Source organism: Nilaparvata lugens, chromosome Y, assembly GCF_014356525.2.
Source record: "Nilaparvata lugens isolate BPH chromosome Y, ASM1435652v1, whole genome shotgun sequence".
In the NCBI taxonomy this organism is placed as follows: Eukaryota; Metazoa; Arthropoda; class Insecta; order Hemiptera; family Delphacidae; genus Nilaparvata; species Nilaparvata lugens.
Window position 1 is genome coordinate 3,327,370 of NC_052519.1, and position 20,544 is coordinate 3,347,913.

The following is a 20,544-nucleotide window of genomic DNA, read 5'->3' on the forward strand; positions in this document are numbered from 1 at the left end:
GAGGAAGATGATACTCTCTCTCTCTCTTGTTATGCTCTAGTTAATATAGTCATGGCTAATTACATTTAGTCATGCTCAATTACATTTAGTCATAGATAGAAGGAGAGGAAGATGATACTCTCTCTCTCTCTCTTGTCATGCTCTAGTTAATATAGTCATGGCTAATTACATTTAGTCATGCTCAATTACATTTAGTCATAGTCTATTTGATGATTAATAGTAGAGAGAGATATGTGTGTGAGAGAGAGGTAATCTACTGACAGATTCAAGTGAAACGAACTTAACTGAAACATGTTCTTGACAATGGGTTGTACACACAACGAACGTTATATTTTTAATGTTTCCAAATACACATGTATCTTTAAACTCTCTAGAGAGCGAACTATGATCTTTTACATTTTTTATCGGCAATGTCATATAAGCATTTCCAGAGATCATTAGAATTATTAACAATAGCTAATGATTCATCATTATTTGAACAACCATAATGGAAATGACCGGTTTCTAATGCATCCAATAATTCAAAAATTTCAGATAGAATTGGAAAGTGAAGATTTTCTGTTTTTGTTAATGCAAGATCACTCACCTCATCACCCGTTGAAAATTTAATATTCTTTGCAATTAGATCAAATTCATTGAATGAAATTGTCATCAAGAGACGAGATAGTTTCTTGAACTTTGAAAAGCTATAACAATCAACCATATTTTTCAGTTGAGTGTATGTACAGGTGAAACGCGATAAGAAATTACTTGTATCTGCACACTTATTGCATTGAGCTTCAACGCATGTGAGATCTTTTCAGCTCAACTAACAAAGCAATACTGAAGGATTAAACTTAGACATTGTAGGTACAATGAAAAACAATCGAGTATACACTAGAAATTTATTTACACAATTCACTACAATTGTTCATCACTTCCTCTTCAATTTTTATTAGTTTACTAACAGACAGTTTATGAGGTCTGTAATAGCATAGATAATCATTTATATCGTTCAAATTCACTGTGTTTAAGAAAATGTCTTTTAGTTGTTTCACCAAATGATGATTTTCATGAGTTGAATGTTTAATTGCAATTTCACAGGCGTCATACCAATCAATACACTCTTCTAACCTCATTTCCAATTCACTATCAGCTTGCATCCACTTGCACGGGTCCATGATGAGCAAATGAAGAAACTATACATATGTCGGTACTAATATAGAGAAATTAAACGGTTCCTGTGCCTTCCCTCCAATACAACATACACGAGCAGTATGATATTTCAATGCTTGCTTACAATAAACACATTGAATTTCTTGTCCGTTATAGAAAAAGCCATATCTTGCAAAGTTTTTCTTTTCTGTATTTGAATAGAATTGACATTTTTTCATGCTAAGCATTCTATTGTTTTCACACATGAAATTTGGAGATGAGTCCATATTTTTCATTATCAAAGTATTGTAATGAACCGCTGCGAATAACGCACATCGACCGTGCGGATTGCGATGATGAATTTCACAGGCATTATAACACCAAGAACTTGTAAAGTAGTTGAAATTTGGTTTCTCAATTTCATCCGGTAAACAACATACGTTTTTGTGTAACCTTCTAAGAAACTTAGCTTTCTCTGTACCTTTTGTGTAGATTTTATCATATCCTTCAAGATAAGATATCAATAATTCGTCTGTATAAATAAAATTACCATCTTCCCAGCGTATTTTGTGATAATTGTTCTCAGCCCATGTTACTTGCTTACGCAATTTAGCATTCAATTCCGACTTTGCAAATGGCGACTTGAAATGTAACACAACAAAGCTATTTAGCTGATCTACGATTCCGATTTCTTTCACGATAATTTGATTAGAAGTTCCCTTGAACCAATGCATGTCGACTGTTGCAAATTTTTTACAGGAGGATTCCTCCTCCTCTTGCGCTGTTTTGTCCTCCTCCTTTGTCCTCCTTTCTCCTCCTCCTCCTCCTCCTCCTCTCCTCCTCCTCCTCCTCCTCCTCCTCCTCCTCCATTCTCCTCCTGTGGTTTAGGTGTACTACATCTTGAGTGATAGTAGAAGAAGTCTTGTTCGGTGTCAAGATCACACTGCGTGTCAATAGATTGTGTTTTCTTCTCAGAATTATAACACATTATAGGCGTACTACATCTTGAGTCATAGTAGATGCTGTCTTCTTTATCAAGATCGCACTGTATCCCAATAGAGCGTGTTTTCTTCTCAGAATTAGAAGACATTCTAGATGTTAACCGATCAAAGCTAAAACCTCAAATGAGTAAAATTTGAAAAATGCAATACTTATATAGCTTGTACTCTATCGAGAAATTACTGAACTTCCTTCACCATGGAAGTAAGGGGAGTGTACTCCATGATACGATCACTGATTAAAATGCAATAAGCGGAAGTATTTGGAGGTACAGCTTCCTTAAATTCCATATCTATTCTAATATCTGTGGAGGATTTCAAATGAGAAGATTGATGTGAACAGTCAATTACAATCAGGGGTGTTTTAGTACAAAATGTGTCAAAATCAATCTCTGTTCCAAGCTCAGTATTGATACTATGGTTATAGTACGCCGAGGGAAAATCCAAAAACATACGGTACATCAATTCTTGTTTACCAAGGAGGTTTTCATAAGGAAAATAGTCAGAGTTCAAGTAGACCTTTGCATTTTGAAGATTACAACTATCAAATTCCGAGATTGATTTATTAATTTTATTCTTACGATCTGTTTGAAACGCTAAAACAACATACTTTGGTGTGTCGAGATGGGATGCGGTTTTTACTGCCCAAGAATGAACAGTGCTATTTTGTAAATTTGGTAATTCTGAAATCTCCCAATGACGAAAGCTCAGCTTCAGCGGTGTATCAGCATCGAGCAATCTCAAAAATTTCAACCTCACATGATCTTCTAAAGTAATATAGGGAATTCTCCATTGAAGCTTCGTTATTTTTATATTAACGTTTGTTGCTTCTGTAGACTCGATGCAATTGAGATCTGTTGGCGATCTTAATAATACAAGTTCTTGTTTCAAGTTTAAAATTATTCTTTGAAAGTCTTCAAAAAATGGTAAAACTAATTTAAGAGGTACACAGAATGTAAACTTATTATCTTTCAGTGTATATCCTGCTCTGTCAAACCCGGCCAAGTGATATGTGTTCTTATCAAACATATTTTTCACTAGTATAGCTTTAATTGTTGATGTTAATCCAATTAGTCTTGATTTAGAAATTTGTTGACCAGCCAATTCATATCGAATTTCATCAAAGAGATTTCCTATGAGGTTACTGGATAATATATACTTAGCTTCTATCGGAGCATCCCCAGCCTTCGCAGCTGGTTTTGTACACTTCACCTCCCCCTCAATAAATATAAATGATTTGCATGGAAGGCTGTACTGATCCATAGAAGCCACATGGATGCGAGCTTCATCTGAGGGTTTAATTTCTTGTCCCGAATATACTGTATGAGTATGGAACTGAAATTTAGTAATATCATTATAGAACTCGAGTTGAGATTCAACATCGAGTATTTCACTAATTGAGGCGCCGTACATGACGCCAATCTACTATAAATCCCAACTTTTCCAATATTCTCGCGCTTTTCGCCGATATAGCACGTAGCTTTTTAGGTGTTGACTCTATCACGTTCGAGTCTCTAATGAGCTTCTGTGAGCAAATGCTAGTGCGAGGTTTGAAAACGAGGAATCCCATTTCAAGTTCTTTGTTTTTCACGAATGTGAAGTCTAATTGTAATTATATCTCCTCGGAAATCAATAAACGATCCTTCTTGATCGGTTACCTTTACATTAATGCTTTGAATTCTATGTGTGTTTAAAGGCATATAGATTATCGGATTAGGTGTTTCATTTATCAAATACCCGCTAGGTACTCTAGGTGAGAACTCGTATATAATATGTTTCTGTTTGCCCTCGAAGTAACTCCCACAGGCTATATTGCACTCAACTACAATAGAGTTAATATTTGTTATGCTAACTAAATGCTGAGAATAATACCATTTATTCGGTTGTAATATAACATTATCAAAACCAAGCATTTTTCCTATTGAAGTAGATGATGTAAAGTCAATAGGCTTATCAGAACGAATTTCGAGCTTCATAGTATTCGTGTTAGCTCTTATATTAAGTTTCTTTTCGTCACTATTCAATTTACTCTTTAAAGCTAATATAATGTCATCAACTTCATATGCACCCGTATCAAGATCAATTAATTTATCACCATATTTGAAGCTAGAATTTTTACCTTTTATAACATTTGCAATGCTATTGTAAGTACAGAAATTAATCAATCCAATTTCCCATTCTTTATTTTTATCCAAATCGAGAATTTCTTGTAAATGTTCATAGAGATCACTTGATCAACATCGAGAATTTCACTAATTGAGGCGCCGTACATGACGCCAATCTACTATAAATCCCAACTTTTCCAATATTCTCGCGCTTTTCGCCGATATAGCACGTAGCTTTTTAGGTGTTGACTCTATCACGTTCGAGTCTCTAATGAGCTTCTGTGAGCAAATGCTAGTGCGAGGTTTGAAAACGAGGAATCCCATTTCAAGTTCTTTGTTTTTCACGAATGTGAAGTCTAATTGTAATTATATCTCCTCGGAAATCAATAAACGATCCTTCTTGATCGGTTACCTTTACATTAATGCTTTGAATTCTATGTGTGTTTAAAGGCATATAGATTATCGGATTAGGCGTTTCATTTATCAAATACCCGCTAGGTACTCTAGGTGAGAACTCGTATATAATATGTTTCTGTTTGCCATCGGAGTAACTCCCACAGGCTATATTGCACTCAACTACAATAGAGTTAATATTTGTTATGCTAACTAAATGCTGAGAATAATACCATTTATTCGGTTGTAATATAACATTATCAAAACCAAGCATTTTTCCTATTGAAGTAGATGATGTAAAGTCAATAGGCTTATCAGAACGAATTTCGAGCTTCATAGTATTCGTGTTAGCTCTTATATTAAGTTTCTTTTCGTCACTATTCAATTTACTCTTTAAAGCTAATATAATGTCATCAACTTCATATGCACCCGTATCAAGATCAATTAATTTATCACCATATTTGAAGCTAGAATTTTTACCTTTTATAACATTTGCAATGCTATTGTAAGTACAGAAATTAATCAATCCAATTTCCCATTCTTTATTTTTATCCAAATCGAGAATTTCTTGTAAATGTTCATAGAGATCACTTGATCTAGATCGTAATGTAATAACAACCATCTTATATGTTTTCGGTACAAATACTGGATTACAACTGGTTCGCAAAAAACAAGAGCATAAGGTGTCCACATATATTTGTATGTAATGGTTGCATGTGCTCAACATTGTAAAAGATATTTACACCTGTTTCTTTTTTCCAATATTTATTCAATTCATAAGGTGGTTGTAAATTACCAATTGGATCAAAATAGTAAACATTTGATCCTCGTTTCTTATAACCAACCCAGTGTGTACCATGTCCGGATTGAGTGTCTAAATTAACAATACAATTCTCATTTTTTAGAATTTTATTAGGTAATGTATCTATCATGTATACACCTCGTAGGGGAATTTGTAATAATTTACACCATTTTATTAGATCGTGATTGGACAATTCACCATCGATATTCATTTTTTCACCTTCTTTGTCGTTCTACGTTTTTTAACTCTTTTTTTCTTTGGGAATAAACTTACACCATATGGTGAGGAGGAGGAGGATGTGGGGTTGGGCCCAATCAAAATACGACCACCTCTCGAGATTGGAGGGTACGGTTTCAAATAGTAACCTTTACCTGCAATATGCTGTTTCAACTGAGCAATAGCTTTTTTCCTTATCGAGCTGCTATGAGTTTTCACTGTGCTCTTCTTCTTCTTCTTCTTTCTCAATCCACCGCCAAACGCTGCTTTAGCTTTCATCACGTTTGTTACAAGATAACTAAGTGCTCTTTCACTTAGAGATGATTTTGGATTCTTGAATATTTCCCACGCTGTGTTTGCAAGAGCTCTGTCTGCAATCGCACGCGACTTATTATCACTATTTTGAGTGTATGCTATATCATGTACCTTACAGGCTCTATCTAATGAATTTATACCTTCATCCCCCCTCTTTAACCTTTCATTAACCTTGGTGCCAGGCCACACCACTGGTACCCCCCCGGGAGGTGAATTTCAGGTGATGCGTTTATTAATTTATTTATAATAGTTGATGTAATGTCCCCCGCAGTACCCGCTATACCTTTGACAATTTTGCTAGCCGAAGTCAAGATTCCTTTACCTCGTTTCCTAGAAGATAACTTTCTTCTACATACCATTTTTCATTACCTTTCAACTCAATAGTTGAACACCGACTGAGGTTAATTAATCAAACACTTAACCTCAATCGAGAGACAAAGAAATTGTCTCACTATGTGCTTTATATATTACTACAAAGTTGGTATGTTTTAATCAATAGGGAATACAATTTTCTATCATCATGATGTGTCTTATTAACACACTTGTTAAGTATGTTGTAAGTTTTGTAGAAATTGCAAAGAATTGAACGTTCATCAATCATAAATCTATACCAATGTCTTAGACTAACATCGAGAGAAGCATCTGATGAATTGACACATGATTTGATATAAGATAATGTATGATTTCTTACTAGCAGTGATTCCTGCATCAATTGAGGTGTTTCCAAATCCCTAATCTTATTTCGTACATTTTGTATAGATTCCAATATTCTCTTACTATCATTTTGCATTGAATCATATTTTTTCAAAGAAATTTGTTGACCAGCCAATTCATATCGAATTTCATCAAAGAGATTTCCTATGAGGTTACTGGATAATATATACTTAGCTTCTATCGGAGCATCCCCAGCCTTCGCAGCTGGTTTTGTACACTTCACCTCCCCCTCAATAAATATAAATGATTTGCATGGAAGGCTGTACTGATCCATAGAAGCCACATGGATGCGAGCTTCATCTGAGGGTTTAATTTCTTGTCCCGAATATACTGTATGAGTATGGAACTGAAATTTAGTAATATCATTATAGAACTCGAGTTGAGATTCAACATCGAGTTTTTCACTAATTGAGGCGCCATACATGACGCCAATCTACTATAAATCCCAACTTTTCCAATATTCTCGCGCTTTTCGCCGATATAGCACGTAGCTTTTTAGGTGTTGACTCTATCACGTTCGAGTCTCTAATGAGCTTCTGTGAGCAAATGCTAGTGCGAGGTTTGAAAACGAGGAATCCCATTTCAAGTTCTTTGTTTTTCACGAATGTGAAGTCTAATTGTAATTATATCTCCTCGGAAATCAATAAACGATCCTTCTTGATCGGTTACCTTTACATTAATGCTTTGAATTCTATGTGTGTTTAAAGGCATATAGATTATCGGATTAGGTGTTTCATTTATCAAATACCCGCTAGGTACTCTAGGTGAGAACTCGTATATAATATGTTTCTGTTTGCCCTCGAAGTAACTCCCACAGGCTATATTGCACTCAACTACAATAGAGTTAATATTTGTTATGCTAACTAAATGCTGAGAATAATACCATTTATTCGGTTGTAATATAACATTATCAAAACCAAGCATTTTTCCTATTGAAGTAGATGATGTAAAGTCAATAGGCTTATCAGAACGAATTTCGAGCTTCATAGTATTCGTGTTAGCTCTTATATTAAGTTTCTTTTCGTCACTATTCAATTTACTCTTTAAAGCTAATATAATGTCATCAACTTCATATGCACCCGTATCAAGATCAATTAATTTATCACCATATTTGAAGCTAGAATTTTTACCTTTTATAACATTTGCAATGCTATTGTAAGTACAGAAATTAATCAATCCAATTTCCCATTCTTTATTTTTATCCAAATCGAGAATTTCTTGTAAATGTTCATAGAGATCACTTGATCTAGATCGTAATGTAATAACAACCATCTTATATGTTTTCGGTACAAATACTGGATTACAACTGGTTCGCAAAAAACAAGAGCATAAGGTGTCCACATATATTTGTATGTAATGGTTGCATGTGCTCAACATTGTAAAAGATATTTACACCTGTTTCTTTTTTCCAATATTTATTCAATTCATAAGGTGGTTGTAAATTACCAATTGGATCAAAATAGTAAACATTTGATCCTCGTTTCTTATAACCAACCCAGTGTGTACCATGTCCGGATTGAGTGTCTAAATTAACAATACAATTCTCATTTTTTAGAATTTTATTAGGTAATGTATCTATCATGTATACACCTCGTAGGGGAATTTGTAATAATTTACACCATTTTATTAGATCGTGATTGGACAATTCACCATCGATATTCATTTTTTCACCTTCTTTGTCGTTCTACGTTTTTTAACTCTTTTTTTCTTTGGGAATAAACTTACACCATATGGTGAGGAGGAGGAGGATGTGGGGTTGGGCCCAATCAAAATACGACCACCTCTCGAGATTGGAGGGTACGGTTTCAAATAGTAACCTTTACCTGCAATATGCTGTTTCAACTGAGCAATAGCTTTTTTCCTTATCGAGCTGCTATGAGTTTTCACTGTGCTCTTCTTCTTCTTCTTCTTCTTCTTCTTCTTCTTCTTTGACACAACAAACAGGTGAGAATTAAGAACAATTTTTTAAAAACAATATTACAATTTATTATCAAACACTACAATATTTACATTATATACTACTTGTGAAGCATATAACCGCTACATGCTATGAGAATAAGATTGTTACATTTTAACAATCTTAATATCGCTCCATGTAGCGGTTATATGCTTCACTACTATTCCTAAATTTTTACACTTCGAATTAAATTTAACAACTTTAGCAGGTGAAATTATTGAAGAAAATCTCTGAGGCAGGTATACCTCAGAGATTTTCTTCGTAGATGCAATATTAATTTTCAAAATAATTCTTCTACCATGATGGTTCGTTTCCTCCCGCACTGAGATTATAGCATGTGGAACATCCTCCGCCAGCTCGCGGAGAGGCATCCACGGTTTTGGTGATGGGTTATTGATGAGTGCGATGAAGTCCTCATCATCATCCCGCGCGGCTGCCTCCTCCAGTAGCGGAGCCATGGAGGTGTTCTCAGACATACGTTTCTGTTAAAATGAAAATCTATGATTAGTAACTTTATTATAATTTGTTTCAGATTATCAACTACTTGTGATCAACAGATTATTGTCATAATCTCAACTTGATATCATCAGATTGACAAGACATTCTCTACTTGTGATCAACAGATTATTGTCATAATCTCAACTTGATATCATCAGATTGACAAGACATTCTCTACACAAAGTGAGTAATATCAGTTATTGAAATAATATTTCTTGCAGAATCCAATAGTGAATCAAATTAATAAGCAAACTCTTTCACTGCAACAAATAACTATCAACTGAATCAGTAATTTTCTTATCACTTCAATATTATAGCAAATAATATGTAAGCATCATAATAATGAAATCAAAATATTCATCTTATTCAATTTTTTGAATAAAAGTAAGCTTGATCACTTCAAAAATAAAATTATACACATCTTAACTGAACTCTAATCATTTAATATCACAATATAACTATCAACTAAATCAGTAATTTTCTTATCACTTCAATATTATAGCAAAAAATGCATCATAATAATGAAATCAAAATATTCATCTTATTCAATTTTTTTTTGACTGAACTACTAGTAAGGTTGATCAGTTCAAAAATAAAATTATACACATCTTAACTGAACTCTAATCATTTAATATCACAATATAACTATCAACTAAATCAGTAATTTTCTTATCACTTCAATATTATAGCAAATAATATGTAAGCATCATAATAATAATGAAATCAAAATATTCATCTTATTCAATTTTTTGAATAAAAGTAAGCTTGATCACTTCAAAAATAAAATTATACACATCTTAACTGAACTCTAATCATTTAATATCACATTGTGCATTGTACAAAGACATCTATTGGAAATTAGTTTTTTCTCACTTATTAGATAGTAGCATGCATTCAACCTAATCACTTCAAATAATTATATTTCTTGATTTCATAAAACAATTTATGCTCAATTCAAATGAATATATCATATTCATGTAGTCGAATGTACATCTTGACTGATCTCTAAAGTTGAATTAAGTTCCTATATTCGTTATCAAGAAATTGTCTTTCAAATCAGATTCATCAATAACTCCAATGTGAGTACATGTAATGTGAACATTGGAAATTAGTTTTTCTCAGTAAGAAATTTATCAGATACTAGCAAGCTTTTGGATGACAACATTATTTAAAATTATCTGTTCACATTACATGTTAATAATATTTGAAATAACTAACCTGTGAGGGTACGAAGTTGGTTTCTTCCTCCTCCTCGAGAAATTGCAGTTTTCTCTTCCCCTGCTGTCTGTTGGTGGTAATTGTTGTTAGCGGCACTCGCTTCGGTGCCCATCCTAGATGAGATGGTGGTGGTGTGTCTGGTATAATGAGCTCATCGCCGCTCATCCCTCTCTCCACGAAGACTCCATGTCTCTTCAGGGGCGACTCCTCGGGCTCGGATGCAGCAGGGGGAGCACCACTGGTAGAAGGAATCTTCTTCTTCCGCGCAGCTTGCGCTGCCCAGTAAGATGGGAATGATGGTTCTTGTTGAGGAGGTGTATCCGGAAGGATGTACTGCTCACGTGTGGACTCCATGATGATAGCTAGGATATGTGTGAAACGTGACTAGTGGTCGAATGAAGCTGGCAAATCCAATAACCGCCACTTATATACTCATTCGTTCCTCTCTCTCTGTTTTAGGATGAGTGAGAGATAGTGCATTTTCCCACTTGTCACATCCTTGACATACAAATGCATTCTTACACGTACAGCAAGTTGCATTCAGAGAAAAAATATCAAATTCTCACAATGCACTCGAATTCTCACTTCCACATATCTCGAATAACAATATTTCGAATGTAATCTCCTCATTAATTTTCATAATTAACATCACATGTTGACTTGCTAAATTTCTTCTCAATATTATTGTGATTTTCATTATGTTCGTTGATTTCACAGAGTTCGAGACTGCATAATCACTCCAGTCTTCGAGGAGGAAAGACGTGTGAAGAACTAGTGTAAGCAGAGAGAGAGAGAGACAGTACAGCACATCATTCATTGCATGTAAGTATGATACAATTCTTTATTTTTCTAATCATGATTTTTCAGAAGTTACTTCTTTCCTGATACTACTACTACAATGCACTTAGGAATCACTAATATCTCGATTACAACAGAGTGCATATTGTACAATATCCAGCTTGTTTTCCCACAGCATCTTCTTTTTCATCATTTGTCGTTTCTTTTCCATTATAGCTCATCTTTTTATATATACAAAATGGAACATGTATCACTTTTTCATAAGGATTTTCAATAATATATTTGCAATATACACATTGCAGATATGATTTCTCATGTAAAAAGTATCCATTTATTGCAAAATAGTCTGCTCTATTAATAAATACCGAGAGCTTGAATGGTTCTGGACGATGGAAAGTTAAAACTCGTTCTTCATATTGCCGTAGAATATTATTATCGAAATTCTCCTCTTCACATGAAATATTATCTTCTTTGCGCCATCCACAATTTGGACTACATCGTTCATGTTCCTTACTAGGATCGTCTGTTGCCAACCAATTTTCTAAATATACTGAACAAAACACGCATTGAACAACGTCAGGTGCTCGCACAAATTTAAAACCCTGTTTAGCCATATTTTGAGGTGACAACAGACTCGATTCTAATTTCCATCGATTATCAAATGTTAATAACCTCAATCGTTCGTGCATGAAAATCTGATCCTGTGAGAGCATTTTTTGCACTGTACTTGCAGCTTGTTAAATCACAACTGATTTTTAGATTAATGTTTACTTGTTTTTATATCTAATTCTGTGCCATAGTAATATATTCTTTGTTTGTTTTCAGTAACCCGCTAGTAGCAGAGATGGAGCATAGCAGAGAACACAGAGTTGGAGGGGTGAGTTCGCGAGCAATTCGCCATCGCATTTCCTTCGAAAACGTAGCACCTGACATTGAAAATGTGCTTCAAAACTCGAAAACTCGTGTTTTCGAGATAATAAGAGAACACGCTGCACGTTTCGAAGGAAATGTCAAATGGTTTTTAGTATTAAATGTATTATTGTATAAGATGGTAGTTTTAGAATCAGAGGAATCCGAAGCTGTTTCATCCATTGTGAATCTTCATAGCTACTCGGCCATAGGCATGAATGTCTTGGAGAGTTATGACGAATTGAATGAACAATTTATGTTAGCAGTTAGGAAAATTTTAAGTTCATTCGATAACTTTGTTCGATTTGGGAGTGGGTGGGTGTTGAAGAAGATTGACTCGCTTGATGTAAATGTGATTAGATATAATCCAATGTACACAAGCAGTTATATTCAAACACCCCAGTTCATCAACAATAAGAAATGTGTTATCAATATCAAAAATCTTTCTGATAAAAAGTGTTTTCTGTGGAGTGTTCTAGCCTATTTTCACCAGAAACCGAATAACAGTCGCTTAACGGTGAAATATTTGAGCAAATTTGCTCACAGGCTGAACACTCGCGGAGTTAATTTCCCAACCACCGATCGCGACATAAAGAAATTTGAAATTCTCAATACAGACATCGCAATTCATGTTATCGCGTATGACAACAAAAAGTTTTTCCCCTATCGAACAAGCATATTCCGTACGCGTAAATACCAAATTAATCTTTTAATGTTGAAAGGCGATGCAGGAAAAACTCATTTTTGTTTAATTAACACCGCGAACGGGAAAAACGGATTGTCGCGTCTTCTTTCTCACCTTTCGAAAAATGCTCATCAAGTAGCTGTTTGTAATTTCTGTTTTCACAGATTTACATCAGACAAAAGAGTAAACCGGGATGGGAAAGCAAATTTGATGAGACATCTAGAGCTTTGTTCAAAGTTCCAGTCTCAGAGAACTTCATACCCAAAACGTGGTGAGACAATCAAATTTAGAAAACTCGGTTCGACTTTGAAGAAAAAGTATACAATCTACGCGGATTTGGAAACATTTGTTGTGAATATGGATGATAATGAATCTGAGGATGTACCTATTACCAGAAGTTACACCAAGAAAACGGCGCGTCATATTCCATGCGGGTATTGTTTCGTTGTAATTGATGTGAATGGGGATATCGCGTACGGGCCAGTACTCTATAGATCGAGTAATATCAATGAAAAGATCATGGAGAAATTTCTCAAGGAAATAATCGAAGTGGGCGATTTATTGAGTGCAGATATAAAATGTGAAATTCCGATGGAGCATTTAAGTGAACGTCAGCAACGCGAATTTCAAAACGCTGATAAGTGCGGCCTTTGCGATGAAGTTTTTACCGAAACAGACACAAAGGTACGCCATCATGCACATGAAAATGGAAAGTTTTTGTGTGCTGCTCATGTGTCGTGTAATTTAAATACTCGAACTGACGATACGATTAGCTGTTACTTCCATAATTTTAGTGGATTTGACAGTCATTTTATTCTAAAAGCTCTCGCAAAATGTAAAAAAGAAATTTCCTGTATCGCCAATACATCAGAAAGATTTTTGACATTGACAGTGGGAAAAATCAAGTTTTTAGATTCATATAAATTTATGAATGAATCTTTAGAAGTATTAGTGCGCAACTTGGTAGATAGTACAGATATGGAATCGAAGTTCAAACGACTGTTTTCAGTATTTAATGACCCCGATCTCGAACAAAGGCAACTATTGTTGAAAAAAGGAGTATATCCCTATTCGTACATATCTTGCCCTGAAAAATTCGCTGAGACTTCTCTCCCTCCGATAGAATGTTTTTATAATGATCTTAACGATACACCCCTCTCCCCCAAAGAATATGAGCATGCACAAAGAGTGTTCTCAACATTCAAGTTGAAATCTCTCGGCGAGTATCATGATTTCTATCTGTGCCTAGACGTCATGCTATTAGTTGAGGTTTTCGAAGAAATGAGGTCAACGCTTTTTAGGTCATATGGCCTCGATGTGACTCATTTTCTTTCGCTTGCTCATTACACTTGGAATTGTATGTTAAAGTTCACCCGGGTTGAACTCCAATTGATTAGCGATCCTGATATACATCTATTGTTTGAATCAGGAATGCGCGGTGGTGTTTCGTTTATTGGCAAGCGTTATTGCGAAGCCAATAACAAACACATCCCTGACACATACGATCCCACAAAACCAAGTAACTATTTGCTTTATATAGATTGTAATTCTTTGTATGCGCACTCTATGAATCAATTCTTACCTTATGGAAATTTCAAGTTCCTCTCAGAGGAAGAAATCCATGCTCTTGACTTTACAAATTTGGAGAGTGAATCAGAAACTGGTTATGTAATTGAATGTGATCTCAAGTACCCACAGGAGTTACATGATATGCATGCCAATTTCCCTCTCGCTCCACTTCATCAAATTCCTCCTAGCGAATTGTTCTCCGAGTACCAAACCAATGAGAACGGTCAAACTCTGACTAAAAAACTCATGAACACGCTTTTTGATCGAGAGAGGTACATTGTTCATTACATGAATTTGAAACTGTACCTTCAACTCGGATTGCAATTAACAAAGGTACATCGAGTCATTAGCTTTTCCCAATCGCCTTGGTTGAAGAACTACATTGAGTTCAATACCTGTAATAGGCAAGCCGCGAAAAATAAATTTGAAGTGTCCTTCTTTAAACAGATGAGTAACTTATGCTATGGAAAATCGATACAGGGAAATCGGCATCAATGTAATGTTCAAATTATCACAGACGCCAAGCGTCTAGATAAGTACATTTCAAATCCCCTATGTAAACGCTGGCAGATAATAAGCTCGGATGTGATTGCGGTTTTCTCGCGAAAGTTGGAACTAAAAATGAATAAGCCAATCTATTCAGGTTTCTGCATTCTGGATTTGAGTAAACTGCACATGTATGATTTTTTCTATTGTAAATTGCAAAAAATCATACCATGGCAACGCATCCAGCTCTGTATGACTGATACAGATAGCTTCCTCTTATCATTGGAGACACCCGACGTCTACCAACTGATAAGAGAAAATCTAGAATTGTTTGACACTTCAAATTACCCAGCTGAGCACGAATGCTTCTCCAATGAGAGGAATAAAGTTGTAGGGAAATTTAAGGATGAGGCAGCTTCATTTCCTTTAAAATCTTTTCTGGGATTACGGGCGAAATTATATTCATATCTTGTAAATAATGAGAAGGAGGAAACTGTAAATAAGTGTGTGGCAAAAGGTGTGAAGACACATGTGAAAAATAGAAAACTTAGTTTTGACTTGTATAAAAAATGTTTGATTGAACGATGCCAACATATAGAAAAATGTAATATGTTGAGATCCTTCAATCATAACATGCATCAAATTGAATGCGCAAAGGTTTGTTTAAGCCCGTTCGATGACAAGCGCTTTATTGCAGAGAACGGAATCGATACATTACCATTCGGTCACTACAAAATAGCAAACTGATGGCACAGATCAGTGTGTGTGTAACAAGCTAGTGACCAACACATCGAATTCTGTTTCAAGCGTGTCTTCACACAAAGAAGAAGAAGAATGAGTAATATTAGAGCAAAATTAGCAGCAGAGCTTCACTCTGCTGCACGTGTAAATTACCCCACACGCAGATATGAGTTGAAGAATGAGAACGATTTATATCAATCAGATCTGATTGAGATGGGTAGCTTATCTAAATTCAATAAAGGATATCGTTATATTTTAGTTGTTATTAATTGTTTTACTAAGTACGCTTATTGTATACCTTTAAAGAATAAGACTGCACAAAGTGTTTATAATGCACTCGAACCCATTATTTGTAAGAATAGACATATGCGTTTTTTCCAGACAGATGGAGGGAAGGAGTATTTTAATAAGCATGTGAAAGATTTGTTAGATAAGTATAATATCAAGCATTATTCTGTTTTTACTGATAAGAAAGCTAGTATCGCTGAGAGATTTAATCGTACAATAAAATCAAAAATATATCGATCTTTAACTGAACGTGGGAGTAAAAACTGGGTTAATAACTTACAAAATATTGTAGATGATTATAACAATACAGTACACAGTAGCATTGGAATGCGACCTAAAGATGTAACTAAAAAACATCGTAAACGTGTTTTAGAATCACTAAACTCTGCATTTAATAGACGATTCAAATTAAAAGTGTTGAAACCAAAATATAAGCTAGGTGATATTGTGAGAATTTCTAAAAAGAAACAGATATTTGATAAAAAATATCTAATGAATTGGTCATCCGAATATTTCCGAATTGTGAGCATACATCCCACAAGACCTATCACTTACTCATTAGAAGATCTTAGTGGTGAGATAATACAGGGTAGGTTTTATCAAGAAGAAATTAAAAAAACGCATTTGAATGAATCTGAAAGAAATGTTTATTTGATAGAAAAAATATTGAGACAAGATAAGGATAAGTTGCTTGTGAAATGGATTGGATTTCCACAACCATCATTCATAAATCGAGAGAACTTATTAGAGTAAATAATAATTAGAGTAAGATCATATGATGTAAAGTAAATAATTAGAGTAAGATCACATGGTATAATTTTATCGAATCACATTTGTTGTAAATAATTAGAGTAAGATCATATATGATGTAAATAATGTACATTATCTATCCACATTGTTGTAAATAATTAGAGTAAGATCATATGATGTAAAGTAAATAATTAGAGTAAGATCATATGATGTAAATAATGTACATTATCTATCCACATTTGTTGTAAATAATTAGAGTAAGATCATATGATGTAAATAATGTACATTATCTATCCACATCTGTTGTAATATTCTTTACATTGTGTGTTTTTTAAATAAAAACAACTTGAATTGAATGTTCGCTCTTTCATTTCTCATTTTTGTCATAGAGAAGTGCTAGTAGCATGTGGCACAAGGTGACTAGATGTTGAATGGGTGAGTACATCTAGTCACCTAGAAACGCTTCATTACCGAGTGAACCAGACACATGAAACAGTTCTGTTTGTATATCTCACTTTCTCAACATGAACAAACTCGACATTGTAAATTTCGATAAGTTAATTGCACAAGAGGAAAAGCCTGTATGGTGTAAGAATGGAACATTGATACCGCATAACGCTAGAATTCTCATTGTAGGCCGTCTGCATGTGGTAAAACGAATTTATTGTTCAACTTGATTTTTTCCAAAAATGGATTGAGATTTAAACATATTTATTTAAATACTAAAAGCCAATATCAAGATAAGTACTTGTTTTTAAGAAAAGTCTTTTCAAAAATGAAAGGTATTGAATTTCATGTCAATGATATTCCTGAGAGAATTCTCCACCCCAATAAATTGAAACAATTTTCTCTTGCCATATTCGATGATTTACAACTTAGTCACACACCTCAAATAAGAGATTATTTTACTATGGGTAGACATCGTAATATTGATACAGCATATTTAATTCAAAGTTATGGTGCAACACAAAAACATTTCACCAGAGATAATGCAAATATGATTGTTATATTCAAAATTGATCAATTATCACTCAAATTAATACATAGAGACTATGTGGGTGAAGATATTTGCTTCAGAGATTTCAGTAAATTGTGTTCAAATGTGTGGAATTCTAAGAAGCATAGTTTTCTTACTATTATGACCGAATGTACAGCTAATAGTGGAAAATATAGACAGGGTCTGGATAACTTTATTGACATTCAGTAGAGAGTGAGTAGCAGTGAAAGAATGAGGATGTCTCGTAGAAGACAAAACGCTAGTGTTGCTCTAATCGATAAGATTAAGAAATTGAGGAAAGTTATTAGAGATAAACATAGAAGCATTGTACATTTTGAAAAGCAATCTGACAATTACAGAGAAAAACTTTTTAAACCGATTATCACACCTTTAGTTGAAATGGGGAAAACTAAATCTTCTCTCCACTCTGATCAGAGTTTTATACCAAAAAAGGAGGAACAAGAAGAAGAAGAAGAAGAAGAAGACGAAAGTATGGAATTGGGAGAAAAACATGATGATGAAACAATAGAAGTTGCATCACCATCAGCAGCTGAAAAAGATCTAAGCATGAACGAATCAAGTATATTTAATTCAACTAGGCTTGAGAGTGATACAAGCGCTAACATAAAGAAGATAAAGAATCAAGTGCTTGCACAATATTTGTATACATTTCATAGTGAAAAATTGGATAACTCGATTCCTTATGGAATTTCCTACGATTCTGACCGAAAATTATATTTTATGGGTGAGATGGTTGTTAGCTTTGATAACTACTTCTTTTATATTGATAACGAAAAATTCCGAATTACACATGGACTATTAGAACTGTTATTTGCGCAAAGACCAAATTCATATCTCTTTGATGAAAAAGATCTAAATAAATACAAGAAGATTTTATCAATAACAAAAGTTCATTTGGATAGACGAGGATATGTGAAACGTAACAGTGGTGTAAAGTCTCGCTTAATTCAAATGCTGTTTCCTGTTAAAAAAACAAGTAAGAGAGGTTCTGGCTTATTGAAATTTGCAAAAAATACTTCTAGCAATAGAATTTACCAATATTATGACAACTATGACGAATTGGTTCAGAGACTTCATTTATTAAAATCATCAGAACTTGCTGGGCACTCAGCTCATGATGTTGAGATTGCATCAATTATAGAAGAATTGCGTGAAGGTAAAATTATTGTTTAGTTGCAGAATGAGCGTGCACAGATTCGGAGGTAAAAGCGAGAGAGTCGCTGCGAAGAAAGACATTGTATGGAATGAACCAGATCTTACCAGTTTTAGTGAGAGAATAATACAGGCAATTAATCAACAGGGTGTTAGTGAATCTCTGCATTCGTATTTAGATTCGCAATTATCTAATATAGTTAAGAATATTGGATTGAACAAGATCGAAAAGGAACACATCTTCAGTACATTACAACAGTTATCTGACAATATCGATAGGGGACTTAAAGAGAAATCTATCAATTTGGAGAATTCTCTTCATGATCTCAAATCAACAACAGAGATATTCAGATCACACTTGAATACGATCAACGATAATAAAGTTGACAAGAATTATTTGGATGAGAAATTGAAAGTTATCTCAGACAAGATTAAAGATTTGCAAGTATTAGATAGAAATTATCTGAATACCAGATTGAAACAGCTTAGCACAGAACTTTTTACTAGAGTAAATGAAACTCATTCATTATCTGTTGATAAGGAATATTTGGATAAAACTGTGCGGGCATTGAATAACATTGTTATAACAAAACAAGAGTTAGAAGATCGATTATCTGCAATGACTAATACGATAAAGACAAATCTTATGGAGGGGATTGAACAATTTGTTTCAAAAAACGATTTGAATACATTGCTAACTACGTTTAGCGAAACTTATGTATTGAAAAATGATCTGAGTAGTGAAATGCAAGCATTTATTAAGAAAGATGAATTACAAGCTACACTCAAATCAATTCGTGAGGAAATAGCAACTTCAATTAAAAATACAGAGAATGATGAAGTGACAAGATTACAATGTTCGGCTACATTCAACGATTATCTCACATTATTTATACACCGAATAGCATACCAAATAGTGCGAAATTATGCGAAAGTTAGTTTCCATATGAATTGGATTGAAGCGAAATCTCATAATTTGACAGAAGATCAAGTAGGTGATTTAATAACTGATAAGATGGGTTTAAGTATCTACGCCGATGTTCTAAAACCCTAAAGTTAGGATCATATCAATCTTTAACCGATTTTCACTATGCAAATTGCTTGGGAGAAATAGCTACATTCTATTTCAATCTTCACATGCATTTTTCCAAGCTGAAACAAGAGTATGTACGAAACGTGTTAATGCACGAATTTGAGATGAATTAGAACAGAGATGCATTCGTCCTTGTGAACTCTGCAAAAACGTGACGATACTCAAGTATTGAATTAGAGCGGAACTGCATTTGTCCTTGTAAGCTATGTGAACTGAAATTGCAAAACGTGACAATAGTGACGTATTGAATTAGAGCACAACAGCATTCGTGCTTGTAAGCTCTCTGAAGTGAAATTTTGAAACATGTTAATCATCAGGTAAGAGCAGAATTGGTGCGTAATGATAACACCCAAGGTTGTCTCACACTAAGCAAACGTTGCTACATAGTGTTGTGAAAACTACAACAAGAAATGACAATGTTTTTCAGTTTGATAATATGTTAAGAATGTAAGATTTGGTGAGAATGATTTATATCAATATAGATTCAGAAAAAAACTTTGAATTCACTATTATTCTTCCAAAGAATATTCAACTATGCTTGCCACATAAAGAGTTTTGAAAAAGATGGGATTTGAATGTTACTACTGGACATATATTCTTGGAAGAATGATAAAATCTCATCTAGAATTTATGATAGTAAGAAGATCGTTTCACTTAAATCTCCCAGTGTTCATTGTGTGTACAACTCGTTGTCAAGATTATGTT

At 34.2% G+C, this 20,544-nt stretch overlaps 1 protein-coding gene across 1 annotated transcript; it reads right to left on the reverse strand.

The window, feature by feature from the left end:
* Window positions 1-8,741: 8,741 nt before the first annotated feature.
* On the reverse strand, window positions 8,742-10,739 carry LOC120355190. The gene is made up of 2 exons (XM_039443520.1): window positions 10,351-10,739; window positions 8,742-9,116 (listed from the first exon to the last, which is right to left on the reverse strand). Exons 1-2 carry the CDS (start codon window positions 10,702-10,704, stop codon window positions 8,742-8,744), a joined length of 729 nt encoding a protein of 242 aa, XP_039299454.1. The 5' UTR covers window positions 10,705-10,739.
* Between the last annotated feature and the right edge of the window lie 9,805 nt (window positions 10,740-20,544).